Raw genomic sequence first — 13,908 nt, 5'->3', positions numbered from 1 at the left:
CGACCTCTACCACTGACCAATCATCTACTGACCACAACAACTGACCCCATCCACACAATATCTGACCACAACTACACAATTGCTGACCACATCTAGTGACCACAACCACATAACTACTGACCACATAAACAACTGCTGTCCACACATCTAACTACTGACCACAACCACACAACTTTTGGCCACAACCACAAAACTAATGACCACAACTACTGACAAAAAATAATGACTACAACTAATGACCACAAAAACACAACTGCTGATCACAACTGCTGACCACAACCACACAACTACTGACCACTACTACTAACCACAGCTACTGACAAAAAAATAACGACTACAACTAATGATCACAAAAACACAACTGCTGACCACAACCACACAACTACTGACCACTACTACTAACCACAGCTACTGACAAAAAAATAACGACTACAACTAATGATCCCAAAAACACAACCGCTGACCACAACTACTGACCACAACAACATGGCTGACTACAGCCATGACTTCATGGAACTCTATTCCACATCAAGTAACTGACGCAAGCATTAACATTTTATTTAAAAAATTAATAAAAAAACACCTTTTGGAACAACACAAACATTGGCACAGACACATGCATACACACGATAACATACACACTATACATACACATGGATTTAGTACAGTAGATATGTGGTATCGGTGGAGTAGTGGCCTAAGGGCACACAGTGTGTTGTGAAATCTGTGAATGTATTGTAATGTTTTTAAAATTGTATAAACTGCCTTAATTTTGCTGGACCCTAGGAAGAGTAGCTGCTGCTTTGGAAGCAGCTAATGGGGATCCATAATAAATACAAACACAAACTTCTGCTATGGTCTGCACTAGCTCTGGTCCAGCGCTGGTCCTGGGAGTAGCTAGCTAGTAACCACAACCACATATTGTCTGACAACAACCACAACTACAAACCACACCACACAACTTCTGACACAACCACACAACTACTAACCACAACCACACAACTTCTGTCCACAACCACACAACTACTGATCACAAACACACTACTGCTAACCACATCTAGTGTCCACAACCACACAACTACAGACCACAACCACACAACTTCTGACCACACAACTACTGACAACTCAACTGCTGACCACAACTACTGACCACAACTAAACAACATCTGAACACAACCACACAACTGTTGACCAAAACCACACAACTACTGACAACAACCACACAACTTCTGACCACAACCACACAACTGCTTCCCACATTTAGTCGACCATACACACACAACTACTGACCACAACCACAGCCACCCGGAAAGATGATGAAACTGAGGAATATTTCTGGTTGTAATATAAAGCCCATATGTGGCTGATTGGCTGAGCCTGGCTCCCCAGTGGGTGGGCCTTGTGCCCCTGCGCAGTCACGTGAAATTCATAGATTAGGGACAAATATATATATTTAAATTGACAGATTTTCTTATATGAACTGTAACTCAGTAAAATCATAAAAAGTGTTGCATGTTGCATTTATATTTTTGTGCGTTTATATTTTTTAAATATATATAGATATATACAGTCGTGGCCAAAAGTTTTGAGAATGACACAAATATACATTTTCACAAAGTCTGTTGCCTCAGTTTGTAAAGGAACACTGACAAAAATATCTAAAGACACTGAAGCAGCAAACTTTGTGGAAATTAATATGTGTGTCATTCTCAAAACTTTTGGCCACGGCTGTACACTACCATTCAAAAGTTTGGGGTCACTTAGAAATGTCCTTGTTTTTGAAAGAAAATAACATATTTTGTCCATTACATTAACATAAAATTGATCAGAAATAAGTGTAGACATTGTTAATGTTGTAAATTATTATTGTAGTTGGAAACGGCAGATTTGTAATTGGAATATCTACATAGGCATACAGAGGCCCATTATCAGCAACCATCTCCTGTGTTCAACGGCATGTTGTGTTAGCTAATCCAAGTTTATAATTTTAAAAGGCTAATTGATCATTATATGATTTTGTCCAATTTGTCACAAAAATGCGGTGACGTGGGAAAAAGTTTCATGTTTGGCTTGAATGAACCAAATTATGTGGTAACTGGGCAGTGATTGGTTAAAATTGCGAGCCTTCACATAATATGCAGGAAATTGTTAATTTTGAAAAACAATAGGCGACCGCAGAATCCCAGAAGCACATGACACCCTGGTGTCCTTCATATAAATGCATCGTTATGGTGAAATTCCACTGAGGATTTACCCTGGTGTTTTACTAAAAAGGCTCAGACTTTTGTATTTCCACTTCCACTGCCCGGCTCCAGAGAGTGACTCACTGGGCCATGGCCTCCGATGACTTGCTCTGACTAGGAACCAAGGCGAGGCCACTAGTACTTTTCAGCTAGCATTTAAATAACAATGGCTAACTGTGCACATGGTTTAACACCTTCCACAGTTAACACCTTCTCACAGAGCAACTGTATTGATGATGCAGAGTTCATTGGTTCTGCACTTCTCAAGTCCTAAGTGTCAGCCGTAGCTATGGAAACTCATTTCCAAAACAATATCACAAGACATTAACATAATCAGTGGCGACACACTGGTACTGCTAAAATTAGATGTGTGAATGCCAAAGAGATTGAGGGGAAGGAGCTAGGGCCTATATGAACTGGGCCAGACTTACATTTCTCTTATGGCTTCCATTCTCTGTATGTACTGTGGAGGGCATTTGTAACCCCAACGCCTTCTCAATGTCTGTAAAAAATAAAATAATACTCATAAGAAAACTTCTTGCCATGGTACCACAGTGACATGACACTACAAGCATTTTGAATCATGGGGAAGAGAAAGAAGAATGTGGTTTCTCCTACTTTCCAGACAACAGCTCACAAACTCAGAGGGGCATTAAGAGTACCTGTGAGAATCTGGTCAATCTTTTCCACGACCATGTCGGCGTCCTCCTCAGAGAAGCACATGGGTGGTTTGAACTTGAGGACATTGCGATGAGGACCATCTGCACTTAGTAGGATGTGTTGTTCCTTCAGTCTGGGGAAACAGAGTTTGGAACTCCATATTTGTCCTAATGAAACAAGCATACTGCAATATCTGTTCTGGGTCTACAAGTCTCTTCTGGATCAATTACAATTAAGATTTTCAAGAGAAGATATGTTTCTTCACTTGAGGCCATCCCCCAAGTGCTGAACTATAGTTTAGGTTACTATAGTACAGCCACGTTTACACTGGGTTTGAGACAATGGCTGTCAATGACGAGTATGCCAAAACATTTACATAACCGTTGTGTTAACACTACAACTAGGAGGAGGTGCCCAACGATTTTTGGTCTTAATATGCTCATATAACTGCACTTAGTTAATGTGTGCTTCTGCATTGCTCAATTTATAAACTTTTATTGAGATTTATTGAGATCATTACAATACGACACATCACCGGTATCATGTGATGTTTGAAACTTAAACCAACATGGGCCTCAAAAATACTCACAGAACTTGATCCTAAAAAAATAAGTCGGAATCCATGGAAAATTGTGAATTAAAAACCTTATACTTGAAAATGTGCTATTTGATTTAACATGATTCTAATTGATAAAACATGCTTCTATGTGTGATTTACACGGCTTGATAAATGTGCAGACATTTTCTAAACTGTGTTTAATCTCATTTTAAGAACTGACCATATGCTAAAATGGCGTATAAAAACTAAGTACATTTTATAAATGTCAAAAAATGGCCTAAATGAGTCACTCACTTGTAAATGATGTCCTGAGCTTCCGCTGTAGCAGGGGTCAGTTTCACCCGATCTCTCACAAGCTCCGCCCCAACAAACAGGCCACGACCCCTATCAGACATTACATCATCACAGTCTGAACCCTGACACACACACAGAGCTTTTGTGAACCTCTGTCATGTTGAACGTTACCAGCTGCATTTCTAAGAATCCTCTATAGGTTTCAGGGTAATTTGACACTGGATATGTACATTGGCATATTGTAGTGGTGAGTGACAGGCACCAACTAGAAAAATGCAACTGATATAAGTATGGACTTTTCCTAAAGGAGCCTAAAACCTACTCAACCCGTTTGAATACAATGGGAAGCCTATCTACCGTTGATTGCACATCAGCATGCTAAGTTGAGAGCCTGTGAGAAGGGTTTTGTGCATGCAGTAGCAGTCAAGTTAGCATTTTTACATAATGGGAAGGATAACAGGACGGATCAATCGATATCACAATATGCCTTGCCATGTCAAATTATTGATATTGGTGCCCATCACTACTAGTGGTAAAAGCATTGGTATTGTGTATATTTGTATATAGATCAGTGGTTTCTTCAGTGTGCACAAAATGTTTTGTAATTACTTAAGTCAAATTATTCAGTGTGAATTTACAGCTATTACTTGCCTAATACTTTACAATACCATATTGTTTAAACCCCCCCAAAAAAAAAAAAAAAATTCTGACTAAAAACATTATTGATGTTGTATGTATGCAAATACCGAAACACAACTGTGACACCCAAATACATGATCAATGTGTAGAGCTCTAAGCTATTGCAATATTAGGGAGTTAGTATCAGGCTCAGATGATAAGTCTCTCTCCCCCTTAGTTAAGTGAGTAGACCTACTTGATATTTCTTGCCAGTGGATTTTTTCCCCTGTGTGTCAAATCAAATCAAATGTTATTGGTCACATACACATATGTAGCATATGTTATTGTGGGTGTAGTATAATGCTTGTGTTCCTGGCTCTAATAGTGCAGTAATATCTAACACACACAAATCTAAAAGTAAAATAATGGAATTAAGAAATAGAGAAATATTAGGACGTGCAATGTCGGAGTCCGGAGTATGAATACATACACTACCGTTCAAAAGTTTGGGGCCACTTAGAAATGTCCTTGTTTTTGAAAGAAAAGCAAATTTTTTGTCCATTAAAATAACAAATATCAAATTGATCAGAAATACAGTGTTGACATTTTTCATGTTGTAAATGACTATTGTAGCTGGAAACAGCAGATATTTTATGGAAAATCTACATAGGCGTACAGAGGCCCATTATCCGCAACCATCACTCCTGTGTTCCAATGGCACATTGTGTTAGCTAATCCAAGTTTATCGTTTCAAAAGGCTAATTGATCATTAGAAAACCCCTTTGCAATTATGTTAGCACAGCTGAAAACTGTTGTTCTGATTAAAGAAGCATTAAAACTAGCCTTCTTTAGCATTTGTAGGTTCAAATACAGTCTCAAAATGGCCAGAAACAGATAACTTTCTTCTGAAACTCATCAGTCTATTCTTGTTCTGAGATATGATATATTTTTGATTTTAGATTCTTCAAAGTAGCCACCTTATGCCTTGATGACAGCTTTGCACACTCTTGGCATTCTCTCAACCAGCTTCATGAGGAATGCTTTTCCAACAGTCTTGAAGTTCCCACATATGCTGAGCACTTGTTGGCTGCTTTTCCTGCGGTCCAACTCATCCTAAACCATCTCAATTGGTTTGAGGTCGGTTGATTGTGGAGGCCAGGCCATCTGATGCAGCACTCCATCACTCTCCTGGTGTGTTTTGGGTCATTGTCCTGTTGAAAAACAAATGATAGTCCCACTAAGCGCAAACCAGATGGGATGGCTTATCGCTTACCGCCCCAATAGGTCCACAGATGATGCAATCACCATCACACTGCAAACTGCCCTAACCCATCTGGACAAGAGTAATACCTATGTAAGAATGCTGTTCATTGACTACAGCTCAGCATTCAAAACCATAGTACCCTCCAAACTCATCATTAAGCTTGAGACCCTGGGTCTCGACCCTGCCCTGTGCATTTGGATCCTGGACTTTCTGACGGGCCGCCTCCAGGTGGAAGTTAGGAAACAACATCTCTACCCCGCTGATCCTCAAGAATGGGGCCCCACAAGGGTGCGTTGTCAGCCTTCTCCTGTACTCCCTGTTCACCCATGGCCATGCACGCCTTCAACTCAATCATCAAGTTTGCAGACTACACTACAGTGGTAGGCTTGATTACCAACAACAACGAGGCAACCTACAGGGGAGGAGGTGAGGGCCCTCGGAGTGTGGTGTCAGGAAAGTAATCTCTCACTCAACGTCAACGAAACAAATGAGATGATCATGGACTTCAGGAAACAGCAGAGGGAGCACCCCCCTATCCACATCGACAGAACAGTAGTGGAGAAGGTGGAAAGTGTAAGTTCCTCGGCGTACACATCACGGACAAACTGAAATGGTGCAGACCGCACTACCCTCTGGAGAGCCTTGCGGTTGTGGGCGGTGCAGTTGCCATACCAGGTGGGGATACAGCCCGACAGGATGCTCTCAATTGTGTATCTGTCGGTGTTTGTGAGGGTTTAGGTGAAAAGACACATTTCTTCAGCCTCCTGAAGTTGAGGTGTGATGGTGTGGGGGTGCTTTGTTTTAAATTCAAGGCACACTTATCAAATTTGACCATACACATGGTTAGCAGATGTTAATGCGAGTGTAGTGAAATGCTTGTGCTTCTAGTTCCGACAGTGCAGTAATATCTAACAAGTAATCTAACAAATTCACAACGACTACCTTATACACACAATGTATGGGGATGGAATAAGAATATGCACATATAAATATATGGATGCGCGATGGTGGTGCGGCATAGGCAAGATGCAAAAGATGGTATGAAATACAGTATATACAGTGGGGCAAAAAAGTATTTAGTCAGCCACCAATTGTGCAAGTTCTCCCACTTAAAAAGATGAGAGAGGCCTGTAATTTTCACCATAGGTACACTTCAACTATGACAGACAAAATGAGGGAAAACAATCCAGAAAATCACATTGTAGGATTTTTAATTAATTTATTTGCAAATGATGGTGGAAAATAGGTATTTGGTCACCTACAAACAAGCAAGATGTCTGGCTCTCACAGACCTTCTTTAAGAGGCTCCTCTGTCCTCCACTCGTTACCTGTATTAATGGCACCTGTTTGAACTTGTTATCAGTATAAAAGACACCTGTCCACAACCTCAAACAGTCACACTCCAAACTCCACTATGGCCAAGACCAAAGAGCTGTCAAAGGACACCAGAAACAAAATTGTAGACCTGCACCAGGCTGGGAAGACTGAATCTGCAATAGGTAAGCAGCTTGGTTTGAAGAAATCAACTGTGGGAGCAATTATTAGGAAATGGAAGACATACAAGACCACTGATAATTTCCCTCGATCTGGGGCTCCACGCAAGATCTCACCCCGTGGGGTCAAAATGATCACAAGAACGGTGAGCAAAAATCCCAGAACCACACAGGGGGACCTAGTGAATGACCTGCAGAGAGCTGGGACCAAAGTAACAAAGCCTATCATCAGTAACACACTACGCCGCCAGGGACTCAAATCCTGCAGTGCCAGATGTGTCCCCCTGCTTAAGCCAGTACATGTCCAGGCCCGTCTGAAGTTTGCCAGAGAGCATTTGGATGATCCAGAAGAAGATTGGGAGAATGTTATATGGTCAGATGAAACCAAAATATAACTTTTTGGTAAAAACTCAACTCGTCGTGTTTGGAGGATAAAGAATGCTAAGTTAGGGCCTCCCGGGTGGCGCAGTGGCCAGCTGTGCCATCAGAGACTCTGGGTTCGCGCCCAGGCTCTGTCGTAACCGGCCGCGACCGGGAGGTCGCGACTCAAAATTGGCCTAGCGTCGCCCGGGTTAGGGAGGGCTTGGCCGGTAGGGATGTCCTTGTCTCATCACGCACCAGAGACTCCTGTGGCGGGCCGGGCACAGTGCGCGCTAACCAAGGTTGCCAGGTGCAGTGTTTCCTCAAACACATTGGTGCGGCTGGCTTCCGGGTTGGATGCGCGCTGTGTTAAGAAGCGTTGCGGCTTGGTTGGGAGGACGCATGACTTTCAACCTTCGTCTCTCCCGAGCCCGTACGGGAGTTGTAGCGATGAGACAAGATAGTAGCTACTAAAAACAATTGGATACCATGAAATTGGGGAGAAAAGGGGGTAAAATTCCAACAACAAAAAAACACAATAAAAAAGAATGCTGAGTTGCATCCAAAGAACACCATACCTACTGTGAAGCATGGGGGTGGAAACATCATGCTTTGGGACTGTTTTTCTGCAAAGGGACCAGGACGACTGATCCGTGTAAAGGAAATAATGAATGGGGCCATGTATCGTGAGATTTTGAGTGAAAACCTGCTTCCATCAGCAAGGGCATTGAAGATGAAACGTGGCTGGGTCTTTCAGCATGACAATGATCCCAAACACACCATTATTAAATCCATTTATTAAAGTGGCCAGTGATTTTAGTCTGTATGTTGGCAGCAGCCTCTCTATGTTAGTGATGGCTGTTTAATGGTCTGATGGCCATGAGATAGAAGCTGTTTTTCAGTCTCTCAGTCCCAGCTTTGATGCACTTGTGTTGACCTCACCTTCTGGATGATAGCGAGGTGAACAGGCAGTTGCTCGGGTGGTTGTTGTCCTTGATTATCTTTTTGGCCTTCCTGTGACATCGGGTGCTTTAGGAGTCCTGGAGGGCATGTAGTTTGCCGCCCGGTGATGCGTTGTGCAGACCGCACTACCCTCTGGAGAGCCTTGCGGTTGAGGGCGGTGCAGTTGCCGTACCAGGCTGACCATTGGGACTAAGCTAAGGACCCTGGGACTAAACACCTCCCTCTGAAACTGGATCCTGGACTTCCTGACGAGCCGCACGCAGGTTGTAAGGGTAGGTAACAACACATCTGCCACGCTGATCCTCAACACAGGGGCCCCTCAGAGGTGCGTGCTTAGTCCCCCCCTGTACACCCTGTTCACTCATGACTGCACAGCCAGGCACGACTCAAACACCATCATTAAGTTTGCCGATGACACAGTGGAGACAGCCTACAGGGAGGAGGTCAGAGACCTGGCCGTGTGGTGCCAGGACAGCAACCTCTCCCTCAATGTGAGCAAGACAAAGGAGATGATTGTGGACTACAGGAAAAGGAGGACCATTCTCATCGACGGGGCTGTAGTGGAGCAGGTTGACAGCTTCAAGTTCCTTGGTGTCCACATCACCAACAAACTAACATGGTCCAAGCACACCAAGACAGTCGTGAAGAGGGCATGACAAAACCTATTCCCCCTCAGGATACTGAAAAGATTTGGCATGGGTCCTCAGATCTTCCAAAGGTTCTACAGCTGCACCATGGAAAGCATCCTGATTGGTTGCATCACTGCCTGGTATGGAAACTGCTCAGCCTCCGACTGCCAGGCACTACAGAGGGTAGCTTCCCGCCATCCAGGACCTCTATACCAGGCGGTGTCAGAGGAAGGCCAATTCAAAGACTGTTCTCTCTGCTACCGCACTGCAAGCGGTACCGGAACACCAAGTCTAGGTGCACAAGGCTTCTAAATCAGCTTCTACCCCCAAGGCATAAGACTCCTGAACATCTAATTGAATGGCTACCCAGACTATTTTCATTGCCACCCCCCACACACCTTTTACACTGATGCTAATCTCTGTTATTATCTATGCATAGTCACTTTAATAACTCTACCTACATGTACATATTACCTCGACTAAAATAACTCTGTACCGGTACCCTCTTTGTATAGTCTCGCTATTGTTATTTTATTGCTGCTCTTTAACTAATTGTTACTTTCAATTTCTTATTCTTATTCATATTTTTTTAACTGCATTGCTGGTTAGGGGCTTGTAAGTAAGCATTTCACTTTAAGGTCTACACCTGATTTGAAATACATAGGGCAGCAGCCTCTAAGGTCCAGGGATGAGTAACCGGATGGTAGCCAACTAGTGACAGTGACTAAGTACTGGGTACTGGGTGGAAGCCGGCTAGTGATGGCTATTTAATAGTCTGATGGCCTTGCGATAGAAGCTGTTTTTCAGTCTGTTGGTCCCCAGCTTTGATGCACCTGTACTGATCTGATCTTCAGGCCGTGGCTCAGGTGGCTGATGTTCTTGATGATCTTTTTGGCTTTCCTGTGACAGTGGGTGCCGAAGATGTCCAGGGCTGGCAGTGAGGTGATGCGTTGTGCTGACCGCAACACCCTCTGAAAAGCCCTGCAGTTATGGACGGTGCAGTGTGTGCGTGTGTGTGTGTGTGTGTACCTGATATCACCCACTAGTGGATGCTTCTCTTTCTGCTGCTCCAGCAGTCGCATCAGGTAGCCCCCCACTCGCAGCGCGTTGCCTTGGAGATCCTCTTTCTCAATCACGTCCAGCACAGCAAGGCCGATGGCACAGGACACAGGGTTACCGCCAAACTGGGAAATCCAAGTTGCAGAAAACAGCCAGGTCATGTACAACTGGAAGACAAATCTGCTGGGAATTGGCCAAATTTGCTAAATTTCACCTATTTACATTTACTGAGTATATAAAACATTAAGGACACCTGCTCTTTCCATGACATAGACTGACCAGGTGAATCAAGGTGACAGCTATGATACCTTATTGGCTTGTTAAATCCAATTCAATCAGTGTTGTTGAAGGGGAGGAGAAAGGTCAAATAAGGATTTTTAAGCCTTGGAATAATTGAGACATGGATTGTGTATGTGTGTCATTCAGAGGGTGAATGGGAAAGACAAAATATTTAGGTGCCTTTGAACAGGGTATCGTAGTGTCAAGAACTGCAACACTGCTGGGTTTTTCACGCCCAACAGTTTCCTGTGTGTATCAAGAATGGTCCACCACCCAAAGGACAACCAGCCAACTTGACACAACTGTGGGAAGCATTAGAGTCAACATGGGCCAACATCCTAGTGGAATGCTTTCGACACCTTGTAGTGTCCATGCCCCGATGAATTGAGGCTGTTCTGAGGGCCAAGGGGGGGGAGCAACTCAATATTAGGAATGTATTCCTAATGTTTTGTACACTCAGTGTATTTACAATTAGTTAGCTTCACTCTTTTGCTGGCTACAAAACACTCCTTCCTTCTTGCCTCCAAGCATGAAGGAAGGAGTGTTTGGTAGGTAGCAAGTGTGAAGCTAACTAATTGTAAATACAGTGTACAAACATTAGGAACAGTTAAGTTAACGTTTGACAGTTTATGTAACCACTTGGTTGCTAATCCTTTTACCGTGTTGAAGTACTCCATGCCAGAGTTCTTGAAGGCCTCTGCTACCTCTCTTGTGGTGACCACACATGACATGGGGTGCCCGTTGCCGATGGGTTTGCCCATGGTGACAATGTCAGGCACAAAGTCTTCTCCCTGTAGCTGGAAGGCCCAGAAGTGGGTGCCAACACGGCCAAATCCCACCTGCACCTCGTCAGCGATGAATAGGCCACCAGCCTGGTGAACATGTCTGTGGGGGAGAGGAACAGTGCACTGGTATGGAAGTACTCGTGCACACACACACTGCTGCAATTTGTCAGCTACAAAACAACAAATGTATTTACTTGCAATACAAAAATAAATCAAATTAAAAGTTGCCTCTTGTGCTCTAACATAAATAATGTAAATGTTAGCCAATTACCACCAAAAAGTTATAAGATTGCCAATCAGATCACAATGCATCTTATGACACCCAATTTCAGTGTGGCAATGGGCCAATCGCAATCCAAAAATAGCAGGTGTAAATGGGGTCTTATAGTGAGTAAATGCAGTCTCTTGGTACATACTGTGCCACTTTCTGGAAGTAGCCTGCAGGGGGAATGACTTGCCCACCACAACTCTGCAGCGACTCTGCAATAAAAGCAGCAACCTGCACAAGAGAAGAGCACATCAGACCCAACACTATGTCTCCCCTTATGTCAACACCCACAGATAGGGGAAAGACTTGTCCCAGGTAGTGTCCCAGGTCTATGAACCTGTGAATTCCTCTCTACCCTTTTTCAAAACAGTGGATTCTCACTTTTTGGCTAACATTTAGCCACTCCCAGCCAGGAAGAAAACAATCTCACTACGCCTTAAAGCACAATGTCAACAAGGTGAAAAAGATATGGTTAAAGGCATAAGATGAGACTGCATCATACAGAAAAAGGTCCGTTAGGCTGGCTTGTCTTCTGGGAGAACTGCATTGTAATCCATCCATTTCCATCTCTTTGCCTTCTAGGGCGGCCATCACTTCCATCTTGCTACTGAACTGGGAATGACTGATGTCAGAAAGTAAAGATGGGACCTTCCATTGGATTTGGCTGTGGATCTCCCAGGTTTTTCCTGGAACAGAGGGTTAAGCCAGCCAGTGTCATTGGCCCTGGGAAGCCCCACAAGAGCCCCTGTAAATCAGTGTAACCAGGGGACAGGCAGATCTGTGGAGTTCCTCTATGCAGCCCATTCTCGTCCCTGACCTGAGAGTGGGAGAAACAGCAAGAGAAGAGATAGGAATGAAGGGGGGAAGAAGGAGGGGTGGAAGATACAATTGTTATTGCCTGTGTTGGGGGGAAAAACGGGCAAAAACAGGCAGCTTCCTTTGTGTATGGGCAGTGCTTGATTTCGGCAGGAGCTCACTAGAACTGAGCACCTCAAATGTTCTACATTGTGTGATGGGTAAATAGTTCTTTCATGTAAAGAAAATCAACACTGGACTACAAAACATTATAATAACTTAGAAGTACAGTCCAGATTTGAAGACCACATCTTGCAGACATCCTGTACAAGTACCTAAAGCCTAGACAGACTGCCATCTACTGTAGATAAATGTGACCCGTTTCAAGAAACTCTGTGTATGTCTCACATCACTACTTCACAGGAGAGGCATATAAATATGTTTTTTGGCAGAAATGCCGTATGGAACATGTGAACTTTTATGTGCCTTAATAACAAACGTGTATGCCATCTATAAATACAAAATACAATTGTTAAATAAAGAGCCTAGTTGGTTTAGCCATGGAAAAATACAGGAACCCTCCCGCTAGCCATGATTGGCTGAGATAATGGATGGGCTGGACAGGCTGAGAGATGTTCGGATTGCTCTGCTATGTAAACGTGCTTCTGTCTATAACATGAGCTGCTCAGTATTGTGTGGATAATTCTGTCTATCGCTGATTTTTTTTAAAGATATCTTGAAAAACTGAAAAAGTTTTGCTACTGCTCTCAACATTGCTGCCTTGAAGTTAATAGCACTATTTTTTTTTGTAACCTTTATTTTACTAGGCAAGTCAATTAAGAACAAATTCTTATTTTCAATGACGGCCTAGGAACAGTGAGTTAACTGCCTGTTCAGGGGCAGAATGACAGATTTGTACCATGTCAGCTCGGGGATTCAAACTTGCAACCTTTCGGTTACTAGTCCAACGCTCTAACCACTAGGCTACCCTGCCGCAGCTTTATCAATAAAGCTCAGTGGGAAAACATTGTGATGGACTACTTTCTGGAGGATGATCGAGCCATGCTGACACTCTCTGAAAATTAATCTGACAATGAGTAAATCCCTGATTTAGGTAAAAACATTTTCATTGAACCAGACATTTAAACAGGTCCAGAACCATGACGTGTGCTCCGGACATGTGCTGAGCAACTGGCAGGTGTCTTCACTGACATTTTCAACATGTCCCTGATTGAGTCTGTAATACCAACATGTTTCAAGCAGACCACCATAGTCCTTGTACCCAAGAACACAAAGGCAACCAGCCTAAATGACTACAGACCTGTAGCACTCACGTCTGTAGCCATGAAGTGCTTTGAAAGGCTGGTCATGGCTCACATCAACACCATTATCCCAGAAACCCTAGACCCACTCCAATTTGCACACCGCCCAAACAGATCCACAGATGATGCAATCTCTACTGCACTCCACACTGCCCTTTCCCATCTGGACAAAAGGAACACTTATGTGAGAATGCTATTCATTGATTACAGCTCAGCGTTCAACACCATAGTACCCTCAAAGCTCATCACTAAGCTAAGGATCCTGGGACTAAACACCTCCCTCTGCAACTGGATCCTGGACTTCCTGACGGGCTGCT

The 13,908-nt window shown here is 43.5% G+C and overlaps 1 protein-coding gene across 1 annotated transcript in view; it reads right to left on the bottom strand.

Moving 5' to 3' along the window:
- etnppl (ethanolamine-phosphate phospho-lyase) overlaps positions 1-13,908 on the bottom strand; it is a 37,214-nt gene that overhangs the window by 4,860 nt on the left and 18,446 nt on the right. The window contains exons 7-12 of the mRNA XM_035752864.2: positions 11,623-11,705; positions 11,081-11,306; positions 10,113-10,267; positions 3,757-3,846; positions 2,906-3,036; positions 2,675-2,745 (exon numbers count right to left, since the gene is read on the bottom strand). Coding sequence (XP_035608757.1) covers positions 2,675-2,745; positions 2,906-3,036; positions 3,757-3,846; positions 10,113-10,267; positions 11,081-11,306; positions 11,623-11,705 — 756 coding nt within the window. The remainder of the gene's footprint in view (positions 1-2,674; positions 2,746-2,905; positions 3,037-3,756; positions 3,847-10,112; positions 10,268-11,080; positions 11,307-11,622; positions 11,706-13,908) is intronic.

This window comes from Oncorhynchus keta, chromosome 35 (assembly GCF_023373465.1).
Source record: "Oncorhynchus keta strain PuntledgeMale-10-30-2019 chromosome 35, Oket_V2, whole genome shotgun sequence".
In the NCBI taxonomy this organism is placed as follows: Eukaryota; Metazoa; Chordata; class Actinopteri; order Salmoniformes; family Salmonidae; genus Oncorhynchus; species Oncorhynchus keta.
Note: the sequence above shows the minus strand (reverse complement) of the source record. Positions and strands in the feature narration are given on the sequence as shown.